The 25,688-nt window shown below is 32.5% G+C and overlaps 3 protein-coding genes and 1 long non-coding RNA gene across 6 annotated transcripts in view; 1 reads left to right on the top strand and 3 right to left on the bottom strand.

Annotated features, from left to right (window-relative positions):
• The first annotated feature begins 5,192 nt into the window (after positions 1–5,192).
• LOC126778950 (uncharacterized) lies at positions 5,193–8,082 on the top strand. Its single transcript, XR_007670254.1, has 2 exons — positions 5,193–7,529; positions 7,938–8,082. It is a non-coding gene; the product is annotated as an uncharacterized LOC126778950 (long non-coding RNA).
• Positions 8,083–8,546: 464 nt separating this feature from the next.
• On the bottom strand, positions 8,547–9,663 carry LOC126778917 (uncharacterized). Its single transcript, XM_050502670.1, has 2 exons — positions 8,858–9,663; positions 8,547–8,614 (listed from the first exon to the last, which is right to left on the bottom strand). Exon 1 carries the CDS (start codon positions 9,631–9,633, stop codon positions 8,866–8,868), a length of 768 nt encoding a protein of 255 aa, XP_050358627.1. The 5' UTR covers positions 9,634–9,663; the 3' UTR covers positions 8,547–8,614; positions 8,858–8,865.
• A 2,241-nt stretch (positions 9,664–11,904) lies between these two features.
• On the bottom strand, positions 11,905–16,331 carry LOC126778922 (probable pseudouridine-5'-phosphatase). Of its 2 annotated transcripts, none has more exons than XM_050502676.1 (7): positions 16,160–16,331; positions 15,503–15,585; positions 14,871–15,006; positions 14,081–14,211; positions 13,301–13,399; positions 12,978–13,037; positions 11,905–12,613 (listed from the first exon to the last, which is right to left on the bottom strand). In XM_050502676.1, the coding sequence occupies exons 1-7, from the start codon at positions 16,176–16,178 to the stop codon at positions 12,455–12,457; spliced, it is 687 nt and encodes a 228-aa protein (XP_050358633.1). In that variant the 5' UTR covers positions 16,179–16,331; the 3' UTR covers positions 11,905–12,454. The 2 variants fall into 2 exon arrangements, with proteins under 2 accessions (XP_050358633.1, XP_050358634.1); XM_050502677.1 differs by having other exon boundaries at positions 12,475–12,609.
• A 208-nt stretch (positions 16,332–16,539) lies between these two features.
• Positions 16,540–25,688, bottom strand: part of LOC126778863 (putative fatty acyl-CoA reductase CG5065) — a 106,965-nt gene continuing 97,816 nt past the window's right edge. For both annotated transcript variants that reach the window (XM_050502589.1, XM_050502591.1), the window contains exons 5-13: positions 23,745–23,890; positions 23,158–23,267; positions 22,544–22,627; positions 22,019–22,127; positions 21,267–21,343; positions 19,180–19,342; positions 18,284–18,434; positions 17,520–17,626; positions 16,540–16,680 (exon numbers count right to left, since the gene is read on the bottom strand). In XM_050502589.1, the coding sequence (XP_050358546.1) occupies positions 16,593–16,680; positions 17,520–17,626; positions 18,284–18,434; positions 19,180–19,342; positions 21,267–21,343; positions 22,019–22,127; positions 22,544–22,627; positions 23,158–23,267; positions 23,745–23,890 (1,035 nt within the window). In that variant the 3' untranslated portion in view covers positions 16,540–16,592. The remainder of the gene's footprint in view (positions 16,681–17,519; positions 17,627–18,283; positions 18,435–19,179; positions 19,343–21,266; positions 21,344–22,018; positions 22,128–22,543; positions 22,628–23,157; positions 23,268–23,744; positions 23,891–25,688) is intronic.

The raw sequence follows: 25,688 nt of genomic DNA, 5'->3' as shown, positions 1-25,688 counted from the left end.
GCTTTTATGAGCCTACTTATATAAAGAATATTTTACATAGACGTACAAAAGGCGCGAGTTTCAGAGAATTATATTCGTTCACAAAAAAATTAAAGAACATGCTTATTTTTTATTATATTACCGTCCAAATCATTGTATTGATAATGGTCTAGATGGTACAAAATGTTGCGTGGTCAATTAGATTAAAAAATATGTACGATATTAATTGAAATATTTTGTTACAGCAAAACAGGGAGTGAGTAATTTATATTTATTAAATAACTCTAAAAGTCAGTTTTGGTAAACAACTTCGTGATGGCTGCTTTACATATTTGCTCGGTGGCTAGGCTAAGATCGCTTTTTCAAAAAATAGTTTTTTCATATTTTGGTATGGCTATGGTCTGCTCACCCGTGAGAGACTTTTTTTGTCGCTGGAAAAACGCGTTAACCCGTTAACTGTATGTAAAAAGCGGTACCCATTCTATTTCTTCGGGGGTTGTCACGGGATCGCTCGTACTTAGTACCATAATGCCTCGGTGGTTAGTCTAACTATGCGAGTCTTCATTTCTAGGGGTGTTTCCGGGTACAGAAACCTCCTTAGCCCCGGCGACGGTTACGGGGGAAAGAGTGCGAATAGCACCATAAAAATAACCAGTACATTGAAACACAGTGTAGTACTTTGTCTTCTCGCTTCAATTTCACGTAATCTAGCTGAACCATCCAAGCCACTGATGAAGTACCAAAGATTTTTTTTAAATAAATTATAGTACGACGGACGAGCATATGATGGTAAGTGGTCACCAACGCCTATAGACATTGGGATTGTAAGAAATGTCAATGCGCCATCAACCTTGGGTACTAAGACAACACAAAGCCCTACCACAAGTAAACATATAATTTACGTAAGATTAGAAAAAAGAAAAATAAATTGTATTTGCAATGTCAATCAAAATATTGATACGAATTATATATCTAAATTAAATACTTTAATTATATCTTAAAATTAAATTTCAGAATCCAGTAAGTATATAAATTTAGTTATATTATATATATATGATACCATAATATATAGGGACACTGCATTGATGCCAAGCACAATGAACTGTAAAAGTTCTGAAACTTGGAATTTTTTCTGATAAAACTTATCCTTGCTACACTCTTATTCTAAGCTTCCCTTTCATACTTTTGGCTTATGGCCGCCAAAAATTACATTTAACGGTTTTTTTTTTTAAATAATTTTTCTTAGTTTTTAATATCACAGTTTGTTATTTAAAATTATTATTATTTTTTAGCTAAAGGTAAGAAAAAGATACTACTCCACTCTATTCATGACTTAACTAATTCAGATGCGATTTCTTGTGTATGAAAGTAAATAACAGCCTGCAAATATCCAGCTGTGCTAAGGCCTTTTGAAAAGGCTTGGAGCTCCACAACGCTGCTACAATGCGGGTGGATCACGTAGCAGATTTTCATCCAGATGAATTCCTAACAATGTTTTATCCTATGTTTACTGTGTCGTAACTATGCGGTGTACAATAAAGTACGTTCTTACTAATATTATAAATGCGAAACTGAGTTTTTTTTTGTTTGTTTGTTAAGCTGTCACGTCTTAACCAATCAAGCGATTATCAGGAAACTTTCCAATCCAAAGGATACAGAATACCTAACACCTCCCCCCATCAGACGCGGGTGAAGCCGCGAAAACAAGTTAATACCTAATAATTAAAAAAAACCTGATTCATCCAATTTCGTCTTTATAATGAGTAAAAATTCTTATCTTTTATTTTTAAATGTTTCAAAAATATTTTAAACTCTTTAAATATATTGCAGGCTAGTGTAAGTATTTAATTAATTAGTATCACACGGTTTTATTATACAATTTGTTAAGTCTAGTTACAATGCTTTGTTTTCTTCTTTCGAATGTCAAATTAATGATGGTAGAAAGCTTACTATATACCTTACGTGGGAAATGTAATTATTTATCTGTGGTTATTTTGTTATTTTTAATACACACTCTCTAGTATGTTATCCGATAACTCATATTTGAAATTAACGAATACTTTTTTAAATTTCTAGGACATCGTAAGTAAAATGATCTTTGATAAAATTAATACGTTCATAGTTCATTTTTGATAAATTTTAAAAATTATTTTTCATTACAGAGAAATGTAAGTATTATCACAGACCTTATTTATTTTTGTTTATAGTTGCTGTGGGTTGTGTGTGTGTAACATACATATGCATTACATAGCTGTGATTGTATTATAATTTAGTACTGTTAGAAATTTAACATTATACAGCCTGTTTAATATTTATACATTAAACAGGCTGTATAATGTAATATTGTAATTAATATCGAATCACACAAACAAATTGTTGTTAATTATTAAAACATTCATCTTATTTATATGTTTATATTTAATTTTGTAGATATCGGTAATTATTACTTTTTTATTTTTAATATTTTAAAATAATTGTCAAGGTTGGTGGTGCATTGGCAATTTAAATGGTTAACAACTCTTACATCACAAATGTATATTGGCTGTGGTGACAACTCATCATTGAGTGCCCCATTCGCCAGTTCGCCTCTTCATACAAAAAAAAAAAACCGTAATAGCCAATAAAAGTTGGGTGACATTCTGTGAATGTCTTATTCCTAGACAAAGGCAGGAGTAAAGCCTTTGTCTAAAAGCTCTGAAGCATATTTGACGTAATCTCTTTCTAACCTATCTATTTGTTTATCTATATATATCTATCTCCTACACTTAAAGGTTACGTCATCTCCTCATGATTACCGTCCCCATTCAGCAAGAGATGTAACACAAGTAAATTACACCAAAACTCACTAGTTCTCGTGTTCAAAAAATCCGTTTGAAATAAATTTTTTGCTTACATTTGCAGATCGCGGTAAGCAGATATTTCAATAATTTTGCAATATATAAAAAAAAAACAAACAATATATTAATTTGTTCTCATAATTAGCTTATTTAAATTGACTCTTTTTATTTTCCCTTATTTAGCACGAATACGTGAGTATTTTTTTAAATTTTTTTATAAGCACTGCGGCCCACTCTTGATTAATATGAGGGCCTGAGAAGGAAATTTTTAAATGTTTGAAGGAATTGTTTTTAGTAGTTGAAATAATGTTTTAATAATTTTATCCGTTTGTTATTTTGAATTCATGAGTCTACCAATTTTATTGATCTGGTCTAATATTTTAAATTCTGCATCTCTGCAGCCAAAAGTAATCAATAGATCAACGAGGCCTTATCATGAGCGTACTAAATAGTTACGTAAACGCAAAGATGATTTACAATATGAACAAGATATTTCACCTTTTTTATCACAAACAAATATTAAAAAAACAACTTTTGACAGCTTTTGGTTAGTATTGAGCATTTGTTTAAACATTATAACAATCACAAGGATGTGTGGAAACTATAACGATTGCTGATAATCCATCTTTGGGAATTTTCACGTTTTAATTGAACGGACTTGAAAATTAAGACTAGTTTAACTTTTTGTTTTCTGAATTACTAACTCTTTAGTTATTTTTATTATTTTTTTTAATTAATGTTTTCCAACACCGTCTGTACCCTTGAATACTGTCTACTTACGTTGCCTGTGCAAGCATTGTGAAATACTATATTCTAGCTTTACTTTTGTATAATGTATTGTAATGTGTATGCCAGATAAATAAATAAATTAGGTTGACTTTAGAAATTCCCCTCCCCATATCCCTTCCCCTTAATAATACTGAATACCATTGATTTCTTGGTGGTAGGGCTTTGTGCAGGCCCGTCTGGGTGGGTACCACTCACTCATCAGATATTCTACCGCTAAGCAGTAATACTTAGTATTGTTGCTTTCCGGTTTGATGTGAGCCAGTGAAACTACAGGCACAAGGGACATAACATCTCAGTTGCCAAGTTTGGTGGCGCATTGGCTATGTGAGGAATGGTTATTATTTCTGACCTCACCAATGCCTATAGGCGGTGGTGACAGCTTACCATCAGGTGGCCCATTTGTCCGCCTACTTATAATATAAAAAAAATATATATTCAAGATTGACCAAAAATATAAATTGAAGACCAATTATATCGCGTCAATTCGTTTTCAAAGTTATTTTGTATGTAATCCTCTTGTGGTTTGAAAAGGCCATAAGCGGATACTTAACAATATATTTTACAGTAATATTATATAAGGACCATTAGACCAAGGTAACTTGCCAACACGCCTATCGTCTGAACATCTCTATGCATTAAATTGAAAAATACATATTGTTTACTTTTAAGGTGATATTTGTCAGATATACATAGAAGAAAAATAAAGTTGATATTTCACACACACAATATTAATAAAGAAATTGTATTTTCAGCAATTAGTGGTAATTATTTGATTTTTATTTAATAACTATATTTTTATTTATTTTTATGTGCCGGGATGGCAAATGACTCTACTCCACCTGATGGTAAGTGGTAGTAGAGTCCAAACGCGACGACGGCCAGTACAGTCAGGAAGAATGTTCTGTACTAGCCGTCCCCGCCTTGCTGGCCCGCAAGATGCCTCTTCACGCCTCGTTTGAAGGAACCCGGGTTGTAAGAGGAGGGGAACACGTGAGCTGGTAAGGAATTCCATTTTTTGGAAGTGCGACAAAGAAAGGAGTTGTCAAATTTCTTTGTGCGCGATGGAATTGATGTCACAGTTAGGCGGTGACATCGAGAACCAGCTCGCGTGGATTTAAAAAGAAGGAAGGGGGAAGGCTTATACTTAAATTTATATAAACGTATATATAATATTAAGCATCAACACTTCACATGAATATGGACAGCTGATGATCTCTTTTTTTATAATGTATACAAACGCAGAAACAAAGGTTTACGAGTTTGCTCAATTAAGAAGAAAAATTATTAAACAATACATATTTATAAATAAATTTCTTTTACAGACAGAGGTAAAATTTTTAAAATAATTACGTAATGATATATTTATAAACTTTATATAAATTTTTTTATAATTATTATTTTAATTTTTTATAGAAATGGGTATGTTTTGAATCGTAAATAATTAAAAATATTTGATTTCATTATCATTATTGTATTATGTAACTTATTTTTACTTTGAAGCTCACCGTGAGTATGGATAAAATATCGTATATTATATACTTTATAATATTTACTTACAGTATACAGTAACAGCCTGTTAATGTCCCACTGCTGGGTTAAGGCCTCCTCTCCCTTTTTGAGGAGAAGGTTTTAGAGCTTATTCCACCACGCTGCTCCAATGCGGGTTGGTAGAATACACATGTGACATAATTTCAATGAAATTAGACACATGCAGGTTTCCTCACGATGTTTTCCTTCACCGTCAAGCACGAGATGAATTTTAATCAGAAATTAAGCACATGAAAATTCAGTGGTGCTTACCCGGGTTTGAACCCACGATCATCGGTTAAGATTCACGCGTTCTAACCACTAGGCCATCTCGGCTTTATAACATATAATATTTACTTATTATAATATTTACTTAACTTTTATTAATTATTTAATATACATATGTTTTTCAGTACCAAGTAAGTTTGTCTGAATCTATATATGTGCAATCTCACATTACGCAAGATTTACTGTAGATAAATAAAGATGCGCTTATATTATTTTATGTTAATTTGAAATGTATTTTTATGTTATGTATTGTTTATTTAATATTCCACACACGTGTTAATTATGACAGTCATTCGACATAGAACCAACTCAAATGAAGCCTTGTGGCGTTTTGTCACTAATCAAAGATATTAAGATGTAACCATAGACAATTTAGAACTTTTTAACGATGATGACATTTCTAACATTATATAACATTGTAAAGTCAGAAATTCAACTTAATATACATTATAACCTAAAACATTGTAATGTAGTTACGTCATTATAGTATGTCACGCAAATAATAATCTAACTAACTAAAATTGATCGGAGGTTCCACACACATTTTATGTATATTGTAATATATCGTTCAAAAATGAAATACAAAATGTTAAATTATTTATTATTAAGAAATATTTAAATATTTATAACTCTCTATTTACAGACGATTGTAAGTATATTTTTTGCACATATATATTATACTAGCTTTCATTCGGTTTGCTCACGCGATAATGGGAGGGCAGGCTTAAAAGAAGCCTATGAGTTCAACCTTTCTCCATAAAGATTTAGTGGTTTAGCTTTAAAAACGTAACATAGCGTCAGAGATATAAATATGAAATAATAATAACTCTTATAATAAATAATCATATTATTTTTTTCAGGGTCGATCAGTAAGTTTTTTTAAAATACTTTACACGTCAACGCAATAAAAATATATGTAATAGGGGCTTTTATTCATTTATCCTAGGGAATCGAAATTGGATTTCAATGTATTTTATTTTGGATGTGATTTGCGTTAAATTCTTAGTGAGCGTCTATGTCTCGAAATGAGTAACTATGCTAAATTGCAAGACGGACTTATAGATTCGGAGATCTCGTGATGAGTTAGTCAGGCAGTGGTATTTCGCTTAAATATATATAATTGCATAAATAATTGCACTTTATTTAAATGATATAAAGAATAAAATAATATGATTAAAACTACTGCAGATAATAAAAATGTTAGAATGACCTATTTTGAATGACAAAATTTAATATTTCATTATTTTTTCAGATTGTAAGTATAATATTTTTAAGTAAATAATTTAATAATTAAGTTTAAAAATGAAATATGCCTACTTATTTCATTTATTTATTTTATTTAACAGCCTGGCGTAAGTATATAAACGAAATTAAATATTTTTAACATATAGCAGACACCAATTAAGATTAAAAATAAACTATTATGACCTTGAGTTGATATATTTGACGTCATAATATGACGTCATTGGTAAATATGGATACTCCTATTACCATTAGTATATAGTATATATAGATTGTTATATACAATCATATTAGTTATAATGTCTGGTACTATATACGACATTGGCATTGTAAGAAATGTTAACCATCGCTTACATCACCAATGCGCCACCAACCTTGGGAACTAAGATGCTATGTCCCTTGTGCCTGTAATTACACTGGCTCACTCACCATTCAAACCGGAACACAACAATATCAAATACTGCTATTTTGCGGTAGAATATCTGATGAGTGGGTGGTACCTGCCCGGACGGGCTTGCACAAAGCTCTACCACCAGTAAACCTCATCTGACGCTCAAAACCATACGCTGACGTCATCTAAAGCTCGAAATTAAAACAACGTTCAAAAACGTTACGTCGAAGTAGCCCGTCGTAACTCAAAAGCGACTTTGAGTCAACGACAGTCTTGAGCGACTGGTATACAATAACGATTCGTTAAATAGTACCGTTTATAAAATAATAAATTGATAAATAAAAGAATAAATTGACTGCAAAGAGTAGTGGTCTGCTTATGTATGTTTTAATGTAAAATTTCAGTGTGAATGCGTGACACGGGGTCCGATATCACTATTCAAATTGAGAGGGAATATTAAGTTTCCAAAAATAAAGGTGAAATATATAAAAAAATCATACTTTATGTCTATTCTATATCTATAATTAATGAGATAAATTAATAAGTGGAGGGACAAGGGATCTCGTGACGCCCTCGATGAGACGGTGTGGGTACCGTTGGTTTTGTTGTGGGCTCCGGCGCCGATGACGCCCACATAACCCCCCTTCATGCGAGATAAAAAAACAATGGGCCGACCAGTCTGGGTGGGCAGATCCCACAAGATGAAATAGGACTGACAAACCACCTGGATTTTCCGTCCCATCAGATTATGAGAATATCAGAATAGAGAGGTTATGTTTGTGCATACACTTGTGCACTATAATATGAACCGCGCAGGCTTTGTATAGCCTCAATGGCTACATTAGCAATTTAGAAGCTGAACAATTCACTTTTTTTTTTATTAGGTGACCCCTGAGCGCTACGTGACCCTACCAACGGAGCCGACCTCAACATTGTGTCCACCCTGTATCTGTAAACTTTGCCCTAGCGATAATGAAATAGACAAATGATAAAAAATAGTAATATTATAATATACTTGGAACCATGAAATTTTGTTTTTCTTTGTTCTTCTAAAATGTGTTTCAATCATTCCATTGGTTGGTGAAAACCGTATGAGAATTTGTTATATAGATTTTAAGTTTATGGTGTTCATACAGACAGACGTGGCAAACACAGCAGGGGGGAACTATGTTATGCAATATGCAATGATTGTTTAGATGTGTGTTTCCCAATCTTTTTAAGGCATGCCTCACCTAACATCTCTAAAATTTTTATGCCCTCCATACATAATTTTAACCTTTAAGAATTGTTTTGTTCCCCTGAAATATAAATAATAAGTTTTAGGAAGAAATCACTATGAAATTGTTATCAAAACATCGTAAGTAAAATTTCCAAACATATAATGAAAAATTAAAATTTAAAATAATTTTAATATTGATTTTTCTATATTCATTTAGTGCGATCCTTGCCCTTGATGCTTGCTGCACAGAGGTTTTATATTAGGTTCCAATTTGCTTAGCTTTAACCTCAAGTCTTCACGTTGTGTTATATTAAGTCGATTTCTTTTTTTATCAGTAAATCACTGTAAATAATTTACAAAAGGGTTAAGTCGTGTCAAATCCATTTTTAAATTGCCCCTTAACTATCAAATTGCCCCCTGTGGGGCGTGGGCCCCACGTTGGAAAACACTGGGTTAGATGATAGCGGCGTACATAAAAATGAAAGTTTTTTGGAATAAGTATTTTTTAAGTGAATAAGTTTTTTTAGTATAAAAATATAACATGTATGAATTTCTTTCACCTAAAACAATATAAACTAAAAAAACCTTATAAATTAGAAGGATGTCCTTGAATCGTTCCTTTTTAAAGTCCTAACATAATCAGAATCATTACTGGATGTATACACAGATGCCTTTGACATGTGAATCAATTTCATATCCACGTCTTCATTTCGACCAGGATCTGATGATGTGCCAAGCTTAGATTTCTTACGAAGCAAATATAAAATATTTTTAACAAAATTCTTCGATGTTTTACTAGAGAGCGTAGATTCTGCAGATTTTTTTACATCATTAAAATCACTTGAAAACGTGTATTTTGATATATTTTCACCTGCGAGATAAGTAACACCTCGCTCCGATAAGAAATCGTCAATAGAGTCATTGGAGAAATAAACTTGGGCGCCTTTTTCCGTTGAAATAGACTCAGCACCAAGTTTAGATAAATGACCTTTGATTCCACTATTATTTCTCTTCGGCCTTAATCCAGATACATCGAAGCAATTATAACTGTGACACTTAATTTCTTTCTCCGAAGACGTATTATTCGGTTCGACGTCAGATTCCTCTAGTTCCAATCTATCTGTTTTATCAACTACGCTTACTGTTTTAGTTTTATTGTTATTGTCAGTTTTTTCATCTTCAAATGCAACTTTTACATCGCAATTTCGTTTAACCTTTTCTGACTTAGTTGAATCAATATATTCTGTGTTATTTAATTCTTTAATAACTTCATTGTCTTTATTTATTTCAGTTACTGCTTTGGCTTTATATTTCTTCCAATCTCGTCTATTTAAGCATTTAGATAATATATCATCAGACATACTTGTTTTTAAATTCTGATTCTCCTTCTGACACGCCTTATAACATTTAATTTTTTGCTCGGCGTTATTAGAAGTTTCGCTTAAATATTGAAAATCTGTCTCAATATCAATATTACTTGTACTAATTAAAGGTGTTGTAACTGATACATCTTGACGGTAGTTGAAAAACTTCCTAACAACCTTCTTCTCTTCGAAACAGTTACACGTTTTAGTTAAGCAGTAAAACATTGTCCAAATCAAAAAACATTGTATTGTAACGACAGAACTGAGGACAATTAGAGTCCACTTATTGTCCATAAAATATCTTTTCCAAAACGATTTTATGCAAGAATTTTTGACTTGTTTCGTTTCAGATTCAGCTTTGTGTTTCGTTGGTATTGAAGTGGTTATTCTTATCGTGTTATCTATCAAATCAATTGTGTCGATAAATTCTGTTGCATTAGGCTCGAATTTACTTACGATCAACACGTCTTTAGCGTATCTGTTCCCTCTATCTGAACTAAATTCTTTGATATCTTCTAAATCCCTTTCGTTTATTGATTGTTCATCACATTGGTTACTAATTGGATTATATATAACAGTTGGATATTCAGATTCATCGTCAGAAACGCATGGAGGTACGACAATGCATCTTTTATGCTTCCTGCTAAAATAAGGCTTCTTGCCATTGTAATAAGTATCACAATTGACTGGTCTACAATCGTTTAATGGATCTTCATCTCTATTATTACAATGCTTGTATTTCCCGACAAATTTAAAATCATTATTTTCAATTGTTGTATCGAAATTAATTTTTAAAGCGTCTCTTTTATTAGGACCATTATTTGTTTTTGAGTCAATGAACACATTACAGAAACCATTTCTTCCGTAGATATCTAACAGAGGCGCAGCAACACTTGAAGTTTTAACTTCACCTAAAATGTATACATTAAGCATAATAAACAATTTTCATAATAATTTAAAGGATTTCATTTCGTAATCAACAGTTGCATTCTACGTACTACTATTTGTAATAGCGTTTCAAATATTAACAACGACTATTAATCGCTTGTAGTTTGTTGTTGTAATAAAATTTAGTCTCAGTAAAATTTATTAAATGCATAAGGAAAAAAGGCGTCGAAATTGTTTTAATACAATTAATTAAAGAATGAAAGAAACAGAAAACAATACTTAAGTGTAAATAAAATAAACCATTCAATACTTTAATAACATCTATACAAAGAGTATAAATTACTCTCATTTCTTTAAAATTTGTTACATGAAATAAAGTTCTTTTATCTTTGTCTCACAAATTACCTTTTGAAATAAAATCCAAACATCCTCCTATAATATTCAAATAATCACAATTCAACTCTCCAGCATCTTGAAGACAGCATTCATCTGGAGTTATTTCTACATTGTAATCATTATCATTGGACGTATTATTTATCTTTATAAAAAATATTAATCCAATCGATGATGGATTCGGCGTTTCTAGACCGCTTTTCAAAAATAATTCAGGATTACCGTCTGTACCAATTTCACGTAAAAATATAACGATTATAACAAATATATATGTATAAAACTTCATCTGTCAATGTGCTATGTAAATGATTGACTAGCTGTCAATGTGAATGATTTCCTATTTTTATTTTTTCACGAGTTTCTTTGGAACATATAAATACTTTTTGGTGAAAAAATAATTGGAACTACAGATTGCGCTATTAATAGCAAATAGTATAAAGTTGTTAGTTTATGTACACTTATACAAAATATACATAACTAAAGTGTGTAGCTTATTTAGCCTAAAGGCTGAGTCTAGCGGTGCAGAGCGCCAATGCCAGTTTGCCATCTTTTTTTATGCCATCTTGGGTACAATGCTACAGGACAATCTTTTAGACGGCGTGTTTTTGCTATAAATTTGTAATGTGTATTTGAATATAAATTTGTAATGTGTTTTTTTTTTTTAATTTTGTATATTATAAAAAAGTCTGTTCATAGTTTACTAATAAAGTATAAATAAACGGAAGTATAAAAATTAAATATTTGTTTGTTTTGAAGATTGACTTAAAGGTACAGAAAAATCAGTAAGGAGATGTTTTTGCGTTTGTAGTAGAGACTAAAACCGCATTAAACTAGAACTCTCGAATCTCTCATCGAATGAAAGCGAGGATGTGGTTCACTACGAAATGTCTAGAGTTAAGGAAATTAAAGTGACGTTTAATTTGTATAATAAATTAATTTAATTTTTAATATATAAAAAAAAACTAATATACTAATTTTGTCTTTTGTTCTTTATAAAAATCAACTGTAAATCAACAATAAATATCATTGTAGGTTTCATAATTTCAATATATCGATTAAGGCGTGGTAACAATGTTCTTAAAATGTTGTTTACGTTAACACGCTTTTAACAGTGCGATTAGTGATTTTTACTTATTCGATTGACGTTAATTGCTATTTTTATAAAATGAAAACAGCGCCATCTAGTGACAATTACCGCAATACTATACAAATTGTTAACGTCAAAGTTATCGAATAAGTAAGAAAACACGCACTTGGCACACAGAAATGAAAGAGTTAACATTACTTGACACTTCTATAACGCAGTAGTTTAATTTTCGTTTTAAACACACTCTAGAAATGCATTGCTATTCTGTAATAGCTCACTTCATTACTCACAAGTGAAATGTCGACAGCCGACTTATGTTGATATACAATTTTGATGCGTGTACTCTTGAAATATTATTATTGTTATGTTCAATGTCGCGTATCACTTTCTGACATTTTACGACTGTTTTCCGCGGTGATCGAGTTTGCTCTTACAGAATAGCCTACTGAATTACGGTGGATTTTCTTCAATTCTGCTGTATCGTCTGGGAGTATCATCAAATGGCGGTAGACCAAATAGCTCTGGTTGGAAGTCCATTAGAGATTTGATGACGATTGTCGCGTGACGTGTGTGTTCTCGATCGAGACGTGAGTCAGGGATCATGACTACCTGGGTAAGGTACCAATTAAGCATCACCAATTTTTATTAAGCTAATTATAAAGAGTCAAATGGACCTGATGGTGTGATCACCACTGCGTATAGATTCCTATTTCCATTCACCTTGGGAACTATAATGTTATTTCTCTTGTGCCTGTAATAACACTGGCTCACTCGTCTTTTATGGCAAAACACAATTATAATAAGTATTGCTGTTTAGCGGTTGAATATTTGATGGGTGTGTGCTACTTACTCAGACATACTTGCATAAAGACATACACAGACACACTCAGACATAATTGAAGTAACTCCTATTATAAAAAGAAATATAATAACTTTTCGATGTAACTTTATGTTATAAATACATAAATTTTACCTGCATTCCTGCTTCTACCGCTGACGTCACACCAACTGATGAATCTTCAAATACAAGACACTGTAATTTAAACAGTCCTTATTATAAACTATACTCAATAATAATAATACATATGTAATCAACATAACACTTGGAAATATTTTCTAATTAAGATGGTAATGAGCTGAACTTATTGTACTTGACCTGTCTTTTATATTCTTTTACATATGGGTGAATAAGAGGTCTTTGCACGCTAGTTGTGCAATGCTATTGAACGAACCGAGCTTGGTAAGTAAACGACTAAATTTGATTTCTTTACATTTTTAAATAGCATACAGTGTAACCTGTTTCGGTTTCGGCTTATCAGGAAATCTGGATGCTGCCACCAGGTATATGTCAGGTTTTGGCTTCCCTCGGGACACTTCTGGATCTGTCACGCTTACCTTGATTGAAACAACAATACCAAACTTCGTTATTATATAAACAAAAAATAATCTTGTATAATAAGTTTATATTTTAACTTTTTATTAATAAGCCACTGCTACTTATATCACAAATATATTACAAACAAATATAGACAGAGGTCCCTGTTACCAGGGAGCGCCGTGCGTCTCCGACATACCAATACAACAACAGCGCGGCAGGCGGCGCACTTTTTATATACGCGTGGGCACGTTTGAGTATGATTGGTTATGTAGAATTGAACTCAACTTACATAGGAAGAATCTAAGTCTTTGAAGCTGTTTTTTTCACTTTTATTTGTTCCTTTAAGCTTTCAATCATCATCATTTTACAGACTATCATTTATAGGTAGCTGAAGTTTCAGCTAATTCAACTGAACAGTTATTTTATAGCATTTTTTTTTCGAATAAATGTTCGATATGATTCTATAAAGTGACATAACTTTTTATTTATAAACCGATTGAAATAAAACAAACATTAAATTTTAAGTGAAGATTGCTACGATAGCTTATTGAAAACCGCACCCATATCAGTTAAGCCATTTCTAAGATTAGCTTGTACAAATACACAGAGACAAAAATTGTAACAATCATTATTTTGGGTTCTAATGCGTTGATAAAGACCCCCAAATAATAGTTTTGATCATAAACCTTGATACATACTTTGTGATGAAATAAACCAAACAGCTTCGGTCTGGCCGTAGCATGAAGTCTAACCGCTTGCTCAGTTGAATTCGTCGCTAACGCCGTTGGAATCTTGCTGTCGTGGAGATGAGTTAGAAGACGTTCTGCTCCTGAGTTATAACTTTAATTAATGTGATTTGCGGATAAGACTTTTTGGTTTGCATGCCGGAAAATACTTCAAAAACATAACCTGGCCCATAGGTGAAGGACCGATTTATATAAAAATCAAGCATAAACAGACTTTGTTGGCAAATATCCTCTGTATTCATTTACTATAGGTGCTCAACTTTCATATATATAATTTGGATCCATGAACTAATTTCGTGCTCGACGGTTAAATAAAACATCATAAAGACTATTCCAACCAGGATTATTTATTTATTTAGGAAATCAGCATGTGTGATTGCGTCCATCAATCTACAATAGAATAAAGTATTGGAATCAGCTTCAAACCTTAAGAATACTTTTCACTGGTGGTAGGGCTTTGTGCAAGCTCGTCTGGGTAGGTAGGTACCTCCCACTTATCAGATATTCTACCGCAAAACAGTAGTACTTGGTATTGTTATGTTCTGGTTTGAAGGGTTAGTGAGCCAGAGTAATTACAGGCACAGGGGATATAACATCTTAGTTCCCAATTTTGGTTGGAGATGGTTAACATTTCTTATATTGCCAATGTCTATGGGCGTTGTGTGTGTGTAATGTCGCGTCCACCTACCTATAATATAAAAAGAACGCCTGTCCAGCAGTAGAGCATTTATAAATAAATAACCTTTTTGTAACGGCGCACTCGGCAACAATTTCTCAGCTAAATCTCCCAATTGCTTTTCAAATTCATTAATGGATATCGGCATTTTCAATTCATTGACTATAGTTTCACAAATTTGTCTATCAGTTACACCGTACATCTGCAAAGTTTTGAATTAGCGTAGTCGATATCAATACCCTTTAAACTAATTTTCTAATTATTTTAAGTCATTTAGATCGACGCGAGGCCGTTGGAGCAAACGTGTTTTAGGGTGGAGACTGCGGATCGGCAAACGCAAGGGCGTTCTCCAGCCAGGTTGACAGATGACCTAAAGATGGCGAGAATATACCAAAATATAGCAGTGAACCGAGTAAATTCATTATACATAATTGCTTTTTTCGACCATAAGGCTTGTGTATTCCTATCATTGATCACGGTGGCTGTTCTGCATGAAAATACGGAGGCATAGGCCATTGCGGAGGATTCACGTAAAGGCGTTTTAAAAGCGATAAAAAGGGCGCTACGTACTCGAAGGTCAAACTTCTGCTCCCATAAGTTTAACTACCTCACAGTCAATCGCTTTAAATCTAGTAAATGTAAAAGTACTACTAAATAATATACATATAAGTTCATGTTAAAGTACATAAATCACTTACCCTGACTTGTAAATCTTTTGTATATACTCTGTTATATTTTTCGCATATTTCCTTTATCATTTTATGGTAAATAACTTCAGAATCTAGAAATTATAGGTGCCGGGTTCAATAATATTTATATATATATATTTAAAGATGACTGTCAAAAAAAACTCAGAAAAAACCTGGAGAAGTTGGAAGTGTGTTTTTTATTAAGAAGGAAGGTTACATTGGCGCTGGAAGAAGTATAAACCCTTTCTTACCAACCTTAGGAACTAACATGAAATGTCCCTTGTGCTTGCACACTGGTTTATTCGCCCTTCAAATCCGAACAAAAAATTCTAAGCATTGCGGTTTGGCGGTTAAATATATAATGAATATGTGAATAGTGATTACAGAATCAGATAGGCTTACACAGGGGGCCCCACCAAGTGTACACTTCCGTGCCTCGGAAAGCACATAAAGCCAATGGCAATACGGCTGATCTTGTTTTGGTCGTATTGGATTTGCCGTCCTATCAGATTATGGAAGTGAAGGAATAGTGTGCACCTATGTTTGCGCACACTTGTTCACTATATGTTCAGCGCAGGCGGCTACCCTTGATCACCCTTGGTGGATCAGACATGAGAATATCAAAATTTCTTGCTATAAAAAAATTCATAAGGTATCATATCTCACTCAAAACAGTCCCATCCATATCAAACAAGCAATGCGTTACTTTGAAGTAACATTTCTTGTAAGACTTCCCATTTTCTCTAATCGAAAATCCTTTTTATTACAACACGAATAATTTCTAGATATTATTTTTCGAAACATTTTGGATTGAAAGGAAAAATTATAACAAAAATGGTGTTATTGTTTTGACGTTGTTTATCAAATTTGAGTTGTAAAATAATTGACAGGTTATCTGATGTTAATTTAGAATCTCTTTCGTGACTTCTAGGTTGACGACATAATTTGTAGTCTGCTATGTGTGGCGAGAACATACGGTTTATAAATTTGTAAAAATTAATAAATTAAAATGTAATAATAAAACAAAGTACATAATATAATAAATTAAATTTATTTACCACCTCATTTTACATAGTTAAAAAAAAATTTTTTTGTATATTTAGAATAATTTTATATAAATGCGATATATGACATACGCACATAATGCGTATACAATTGTCTTCAAAGCTATATGGAGGTAATACAATCTGAAAAAAAGATAAAAATGTTTATATTTAAATATATGTATCAATCCAAATTAATATACATATATATATCGACATTACGGAATCACTGTTCTATTTTCTTTAATTAAATGTGACAAGAGCTGGTCTAAATTAAAAAAATGTGATGAATTTATTATAAAACCGATCTAAAAATGTTGTATATATGGCTATACTGCATACAAATTAAATATTCATGTGTCTATTATCACCTATACCGTTTGAAAAGATTCACCGCGTGGGAGGGATATTTGCTTGGCGAAATTGACGCGGTACGCACGCTAAGCTATATTTGATAAAACTTATGTTTAAGTGGGAAATTGTTTTAAAAAGTAGCTATTCAGTTACTTGCTTTATCTCCTCGTTGCATTTAGAACCAATGTTGACTTTAAATTTAAATTAATCTTGTAAAATGACGATACAATCGTGTCCTTAATAGTCTAGTCGAATCACTACATATTATAAAACAAATTTCCCCTCCATGTCTGTCTGTCTGCGATAAACTCAATAACTAACCAACGAATTTTCATACGGATTTCACCAATGGACGAAGGGATCCATGAAGTAGGTTTAGGTGTATAACTCATTACGGTTTTGTGTAAATAGATTGAAATATGACGAATGTTGCAGATGGAAAAAAATACTCACGAGAAAATGTAAAGAAATTATGCCAATAGTAGTTTTAGTAAGCTATTTAACCGTGTAAACTAAAAGTTATATGTATATGCATAAACGTTTTAAATAGACCGTTATTGTACACGTGCGAAGCCAGGATTTAGGATAGCTTATAAAATATATTTTTTATTTGTTGTTAAATTCAGTACCTTTTGTGCAATTTCCTGGCTTTAGGCAAAGTTGAATCGTCTTCCTTACAATAGAACTCACGCATGCCTTTTATGTAATTCTTCATATACTCATCCAAATTTATCAACTGAAATAAATAAAAAATAATTACATTACATATTTACTCGCTGGTAAGGTTTTGTACGTTTTCTTCTGGGTAGATATCACACAGTCATCATATTACCACCAGGTGGCCAGTCAGCCAATCTATTTAAAATAAAATAAAAAACATATTTATCTAAATTATATCTTTTTCCGTTTGCTGTTTAATAATTGCACCTTGGAATAATAGTGTAAAAACTTTTATACTACACATAACTGATTGCGTCGTTGGTCTAGTGGTGCGCTATAAGGCCGTAAATCACGAAGCACAAGATTCAAACCATGAGACGGACTTTTAAAATGTGGGTGGGTTTATTACTATTCACAGAAAGTGCTACTCGAATCCATTACAACATAATCGTTAAACCAGCCGTTAAATGTCCCACTTTTGGACGGAGCTGGTGCAATCTCCTCTATTTGTGAAGAAACAGAACTTATTACACCAAGAAATATCAGGGTTGATGTTAACCGATCATTATGAAATTACCTAATAATAAGGAATAAGCGCCAAAACCTTCTCCTTAAAAAAGGAGAGGAGGCCTTAGCTCAGCAATGTGACATTCAAAGGCTGTTACTGTACGAAATTACCTAAGTAACCTTCCCTCTTAAATTATTTATTAAATGAATCCTAAACAATACTTACCATCAAATCTGTAGTAAATATTTCTCGTTCGTCCTTTGATAATTTAGTCTCGAATGATTTGAAGTAATCGTTCTTAAATGTCCAATTCCTTACAGTATAGTATTCCAACACTTCCATGCCAGCGTCGAGGCGCTTCGACAAATTTATCATGCTGTAAATGTTAGAAATAAAAGAAATCCTGCTGGTACTTTATACTTATCGTACACCAAAAAGATTAAAACATGGATACACCCTAATTATGAGTAGCATACAACTTTGGCGAACTTATCGCATACATAGCGATCTCTTCCAACCAACTGTGTAAGGAATTACTCATAGAACATTACTCTCTACTTTTGAGGCGCAGGTTTGGAGTATACATCACAACAATACTCCAATGTTTGTCGATACTGTTTGTATACATACACGTGTGACCGAATTTCATACGCAGGTTTCCTGACGATATTTTCTTAACCAGCTCGAGTATAACATTTATTTATATTTTAAATATATTTTATTTGTGAACGATAAGTAACGAAAAGTTATTTACGAGCATGTAATGTGTCGTATTACTTAATGGGCCACTTGATGAAAAGTGGGCACCAATTGAACATAATATTATGTTCCAAGTTATTATGTTCCTGGTGCCAGTAACCGTTAAAACATTTAAACACACAAATAGGTATTACTGTTTGGTGTTGGTGTTTGGTTATGTAAGAAATAGGTGGGTTTAATTACAATCAATTATTAAATCGTTAAAATTAAAAAAAAGTCCAGATGTTTGTTACACTGTCTTGTAAACAAGTATATATGGATACTCTTTGAAAGATTTCCTTTTACCATTCCTTCCCCATGTAGATATTACTTGCTTTATAAAATATATTAATTTGATTTGTAGAATATTTTTTATAACTTACAATGTTTTTTTTCCTAGGATGAACAAAATTAAGTCTACGAAGTAAGCTGGGAGTGTTTGGGTGAAAAATACTGCTATTTGATGTTGAATTTTGTAATTTTTTCCTGTCGCTACCGGATACCATAAGCTGTAGGACAATGGGTATTCAGCTAAATATTTCTGCCCTGAAAAATAATAAAATAAGTTAAAAATAGTGTGATAGGAAATTGACGCTGACTAGTCTTCTGTTAGACAAAAATATGAATGGCCAACAATTATTTGGATTATATAATGCTTCAGACAAAAAAATGGCTTTTACTCTACAAAATAAAGCCGTTCAGGCTACTTGTGATCTTAGAACTAGATATTTCTTTCGGGATGTTCGATGATTCTATGTGTACTTTTTTGATTGTTTAAAAAATATAAAACTAATGAATCTAGTGTCAGTTTATTTGTTGGCAGCATTAATGATTGTCAGAGTGGAAAATGTCCAAAAGATGCATAACAAACATAATTTTCCTAATATAAAACTACATCATTTTTGCTACATTTTACATTACTGAAATTATCACTCTGATGAATTGACATCGACAACTTAGTCTGTTAGCCACATTTGGCAAAGGCCTCCTCCATTCCTTTCCATTCCATTTTATTTAGTGTGGTCCTGGTCCATGTATTCCCTGCTGTTGCTTCGATTTCATCTTCCCACCTTCGAAACGGTCTTCCGCGTTTCTTTTAGCGTTCCTGGGATACCAGAAAACCAAAGTTTTGTTCCATTTCTCAGTACCTCTTATTATATGACCTGCCCATTTCCACTTGAGTTTCCGAATTCTAGTTTAATAACTATCTATATAATCTAACGTCATCTACTTTCGTGCGCTTTCTAATGGTTCTATTTTGCTTACTCCATCGCTGTTTGGCATGTCTTAATTTTTTCATTTAGTGCTTTGGTTAGTGCTCAAGTTTGACAGCCATAAGTGAATACTGGCAGCACACAGGTATTAAATAGCTTCTTTTTAACAAACATCTTAGTTTCTTTATTTTTCATAACTTCTTTTAGTCTCCAATAAGTTTTTCATGCGTTACCTATGCTTGTGTCTATTTCTTTTGACATTGAATTAGTTGGTAAAATGAGCTGGCCTAAGTAAGTGTACTCTTGTACATATTCGATTCACCATTTAATATAATAGGGTCTTCGATCGCGTTTGTCAATACTTTGCTTTTAAAGGTATTCATAGTTAGATCGACTTTGCGGCTTTCTATATCCAGGTCCAGTAGCATACACAGTAGGTACAACTTTTTTACAGTCGATTAGTAGTTCATTACTGATGTAGTCGGGTCCAGGGGCTTTGTCTGTTTTCTGTGTTTCGATGGCTTTGATTATATCTTCTAAGATAGGTGACACACCGTCGTTACTGCTTCGATCGGTCTCGTCTAGGTCATTTTTCCTGGAATATAAGTCTTCGTAGAATTTAGTAGCTATTGACAATATATCTAGTCTTCTAGTCTTTTCCATAGAATATTGATCTTTCATTTTGGGTATCCAGGTTGTTTTATCCTTCAACAGCTTAACAGCTCTCTTGATGCCTCCAGTCTTGATGGCATGTTTCTCAAAACCACACGTCTACGGCGTTCTCTGTCTTTCTTAATTTGTGTTTTTATTTCTTTACTCACTTTGCTTATTTCTTTCCTGATACTTTTTGTTTTGTATGTAATATTAATCAATTTCAACCTTTTTTCTAGAAGTTTATTTATTTTATGAGACAAGTTTTTGTTCTCGTTCGGTTCGCCTTTATTGTTTTGTGATTTTGTTGTTAGTATTTCGTGTTGTACATTATATTTTTGTTGAGTGTTTAGATATTGAATAGGTGTTTCCTGCAGAGAGTTAAGTTTTTTGTAATGGTGGCTATCGATGCTTCATTGTTTGGAGTTTGAGGTTTTATTTTGATGGGCCGACTTAATTTTGATTTGGATGGTATGTTGAAATATGCTCGGAGCATTCTGTGGTTGCTAATATAAACATATATTTTCCTAATATTTTCAATACTGATTATAGTCCAATATCGACTACTAGACGATTACTAAAATGTTATTAAAAATTATACTCACAATAGGCAGATGTTTCCTTCCAAGTAATTGCGTTTAATCCAGATTGAGTTATATTACATACTCTGATGTCTTTCGGCCTGAAAATATCAATAATTATAAACGGACAACAGTTCGGAAAAAAAACAATTGTGACCGGTCATCGTAATTTATACATGCTAATATGAGCATGTATGAAATATGCAAGCGATCATCAAGATACACGGTTTTTTGCATATACGTTGTCAGAAATATAGAAAAGAACATAGGGTTACTAAAAACAAAATTTATCTTTCTAGAAAAATGCTTATATCTCTTTAATAATGCAATGCATTTTTTTTAATGCGATTCACCGAGAAATATATGTTACAAATATATATATTCGAATCAATGACAATATCATGACACGTCTTATAACAAGACTTATTATTTCTATAAATGTCAAGAATAACGGTACGTCTAGGGTATTTATAATTTGTGTTACTGTCTTCCAGTTCGATTGATGCGGAGCCTGTTTAACTACAGGCACATAGCATCATCGTTATCATACAAACTGGAGAAGTATAGACGGTGTTTTGTTTTTATTTAGAAAGACAGTATATTTACAACCTAATAGTAAGTGATCACTATCGCCCATAGATATTTTCAGTGTATTCCTTAAACTGTTAACGCCATACTATTATTTGAACTAATATGTTATGTCCTTTGTGCCTGTAAATACAACAACACAAAGCTACAGACCATTTTATGTCTGATTATAAATAATTTGACCTTACCTCTCTAATGCTGTAAAATATGCTAATAGAATCAGACCATTAATGGAAATATCAACCGGAACAGCGTCGGTCTTCGTTGATTCTGTGCAGTACATTGAATGCAACACTCCTGAAAAAAAAGAAAATAGTACCATAAAGTCTATTCCAACTACAGGAGTAAACACCAATAAATAACATTGACGTAGAATTGACGCGATATAATTGGTTGAAATCTACTATGGCGGCCATGTTGCAAGTCGAATTTTTAACGCTAATTACGCTTTTGAAATTCAGTGGTGCTTGCCCTAAATTTAACCCGTGGTCTAACTATTGAGCCAGTGATCACTTACTTGCTTAGTAAGATGAAAAATCGATTCTTCTCAAAAAAACACTGAAAGCCAGCTTTGTATTTTTACCCTCATCATCGAGCTGAATGTATAATTTTTATATAAGTACATAATATATTGGTATACTCATTTGTTAGATATGGGTTATTAAGTTTTTACAACATTTAACAAATAAATTTTGATTCGTAAATCAACTTACCTCTAGACGCCGCGTACACAACACCGCTTGGACCATTTATATTATCTATCCAGCCTGGCATTGGTTCCTTCGCCGATGGTATCACTGTCAAAAATTAAAAAATATAGATATATATATTAAAATAATGGCATTCCATTAAGCCTTACCACTACATCACACGTTAAGCCTTAAATTTTCATCCACACTATGTATGTATGCCTGGCATACCACTAATGAACGTACGTCAAGATCATTTTTTTCACGCAGTTTTGCAGGAACGCTATATAATATGGAAGAATTCAATCAAAATGTACATGTACGCATCAGTTCATCTTTGTTGAAGATGTCCATGGACGAAGTTTAAAAATTGTTTTACACTTTATTTATTCCAGATAAAAAGTATTGGTAACCAGTTGTTTTTAATTATTTAATGTACAGAAATAAAAATCATCATATAAATGAATTCGTTTTCGTCTCAAAAACTATCACTCACTAACTCTTTTTACCGAGATGTCACCACCGTTGCTACTTGACTAAATATATTTAAAACTAAGCTAGAAAATTTTATACTTTGTCTGTTTAAAATAATAAAATTGTTTATAATAGACATTTTAAAATATAACGCACAAACTCACCAATCGAAGGTCTGCCGATTGCGATGGGAAATTTTCCGACGAACGATGTCAGAACCTGCTCAGACAAGCATTTAGTATATCCATACGTATTTGGGTATGGCTTGATTAATCTGGAAGTTTTGAGAATTAAAGTACAGTAACAGTCCATAAAAATGTTCCACTGCTAGTCTAAGGCTCAACTTAATCCACCACGTTGCTTCTAAATGGGTTGGTGCGGGCATACATGTATGCAGATAGTCACAAAGTTTTCTTCTTCGCCGAGCACGAGGTGAACTTAAAACCCAAAGACCGCGTTTGAACCAGCAAATTTGATTAAGATTAACGTGTTCTAAGTGTATGTCCACTGTAAAACTTTTCTAAAACTCCAGGCTGAGAATTACTTTACAGAAAAATCTACATGATGACAGATAATAATTTTAAACCAGTAGCATTGCGGTAACAAAACATCCCTCACGCTACGCCGGACACTTGGAGATAATTACTTTACAGAAAAATCTAATATTTTTTTACTAAACCTTGCCCAGTTTTATACCCAAGATCTGTGAACATATGTAGGTACACGGTCAACTACATATCTTCTTACTTACGTTTCTTGAAGAGAATCCAGTAACTCATCATCCATCCATTTCAAGCATTCGATCACGTCAAAGGGGTTGTGCTTTGAGGGGTACATCTTTTCCTCGAGGATTTCAACACCATCGTGACAGAAAGCCGTTGAAACATGAAGAAAGACCTAAACAAGAAAACATTGAAGTTTATTGATAAATTTATTAAATAATGCTGACTCCAAAAATATTGGAAATATAGACTTAATCATAAGATCTTAGCATAATCTATGGAAGCTATATATAATCTTCTTAAAGTATATGGTACCTTACACGCGATCGAAGCCGCGGGCGGAAAATAAAAGTTAAACAGTTTTATATAAATAATAAAAACCTAACATCTTAATAATGCAACGTGAAGTCATCTAAGCGTAAATAATATATGCTTTATTATATTTTTATTTGTGCGTGAAATATAATAATGACATTTTTTTAAACACTTACTTAACTATCTTTACCTCACTAAATATTTTAGAAGACTAGACATTGAGAGCACCTCTTATTTTAACTTTTGTTATTTAATATATATACTTATAACATAAGACTCTGTTCATATCATCCTGGGTAGACCTGCAAATGCTGCTCATATTTATAAATCAACGAATGTAAAAATAAAAGTAAAAAGCAATTTTTGGTTACTTTGGTCCATTTGGAAGCTTTAGTGCTATTAAAATTGTTGGAATATACAAAAATTCAAGCCTCCATAGATAAAAGATTTCTCTTTCATTATATTATTCAATCTTTCACTCATTCACATTCGCTCACCACTCATTCAATCAACGAACATCTTTACTTTGATTATTTAATATTTATTATTAAAATCATTGTCAAACAGTGCAGACGTGTCTTATTATACCTACCCCATTTCCCTTCAGGTTATGGGCCCAGGTTATGTTTAAAGTTGTTTAAATAATTAAAATTAATAGTAAAAGTGTTTCTCAAAATGGATTCGCGAAGTAAAAGAAATATACAACAATTTAACGGTGATCGCTATAGTACTTGGAAGTTTCGTATAAGGTCACTACTAGAAGAAATGCAGTTATTGCCTGTTATTGACGAAGAACCACCACCAATACCAGATAATGAGTGGATTAAGAAGAATATGCTAGCAAAAGGTACGATTGTAGATTACTTGGGTGACACATTTTTAAGCTTTGCAAGAGGTTCTTCTACTGCAAAATCCATAATGGCCGAGCTAGACAAAGTATATGAGCGGAGGAGCTTAGCGACTCAATTGGCTTTACGTAAACAGTTACTTAATATGAAACTACAGCCAGATGTGACACTATTCAAACATTTAACAATTTCGTTAATATCATTACCGAATTAATATCGGTTGGTGCAAAATTGGATGAGATGGATAAAATATCACATTTACTTTTAACCCTACCCACATCATACGATGGTGTTATAACGGCGCTGGAAACACTTGGAGAGGAACAATTGCATCTATCTTTTGTAAAAACTCGTCTTCTAGATCACGAAGTCAAACTAAAGAATACCACGACGACAGAACTCAAAGTTTTACATACATCAACGAATAAATTCAAATCGCAGAACAAAATTGGATTCGATAAAAAGAAATCATATAATTATTATAAAAAGAAGTCATACACCGGAAATTCATCATATAAAATTTCAAAATTATATTGTGATCATTTTGGACGACGAAATCATATGAAGAAGGATTGTCGATTTTTCAAAAAGTTACAACAAAATGGAGGTAGTAGCGGCAGTAAAACAGCAGCTGCGAGCGCTTTGCAAATCAGAAACGATAACGAGGACAGTTTCGCATTTATGTTTTCAACGTGTAAGTTGTCAAATTCTTATAAATATCATATTAATAATATTGTTTTCATTTTAGATTCGGGTGCAACTGACCACGTTGTAAATAGTAAGGAATTATTTTCTTCCTACTCAGAGTTC

The sequence above is a fragment of the Nymphalis io genome, chromosome 27 (genome assembly GCF_905147045.1).
Source record: "Nymphalis io chromosome 27, ilAglIoxx1.1, whole genome shotgun sequence".
Classification (NCBI taxonomy): domain Eukaryota; kingdom Metazoa; phylum Arthropoda; class Insecta; order Lepidoptera; family Nymphalidae; genus Nymphalis; species Nymphalis io.
Note: the sequence above shows the minus strand (reverse complement) of the source record. Positions and strands in the feature narration are given on the sequence as shown.

Bases quoted from the DNA above. Each gene is read 5' to 3' on its own strand.
- LOC126778917 (XM_050502670.1), bottom strand. From the start codon at position 9,633: ATGTCTGATGATATATTATCTAAATGCTTAAATAGACGAGATTGGAAG.
- LOC126778922 (XM_050502676.1), bottom strand. The intron at 15,007-15,502 runs GTAAGTGATTTA...AAAACTTTGCAG, and splicing joins CAAAAGATTTACAAGTCAGG to ATGTACGGTGTAACTGATAG. The intron at 13,400-14,080 runs GTATGTATCAAG...GTTTCAATCAAG, and splicing joins TTGGTTTATTTCATCACAAA to GTAAGCGTGACAGATCCAGA.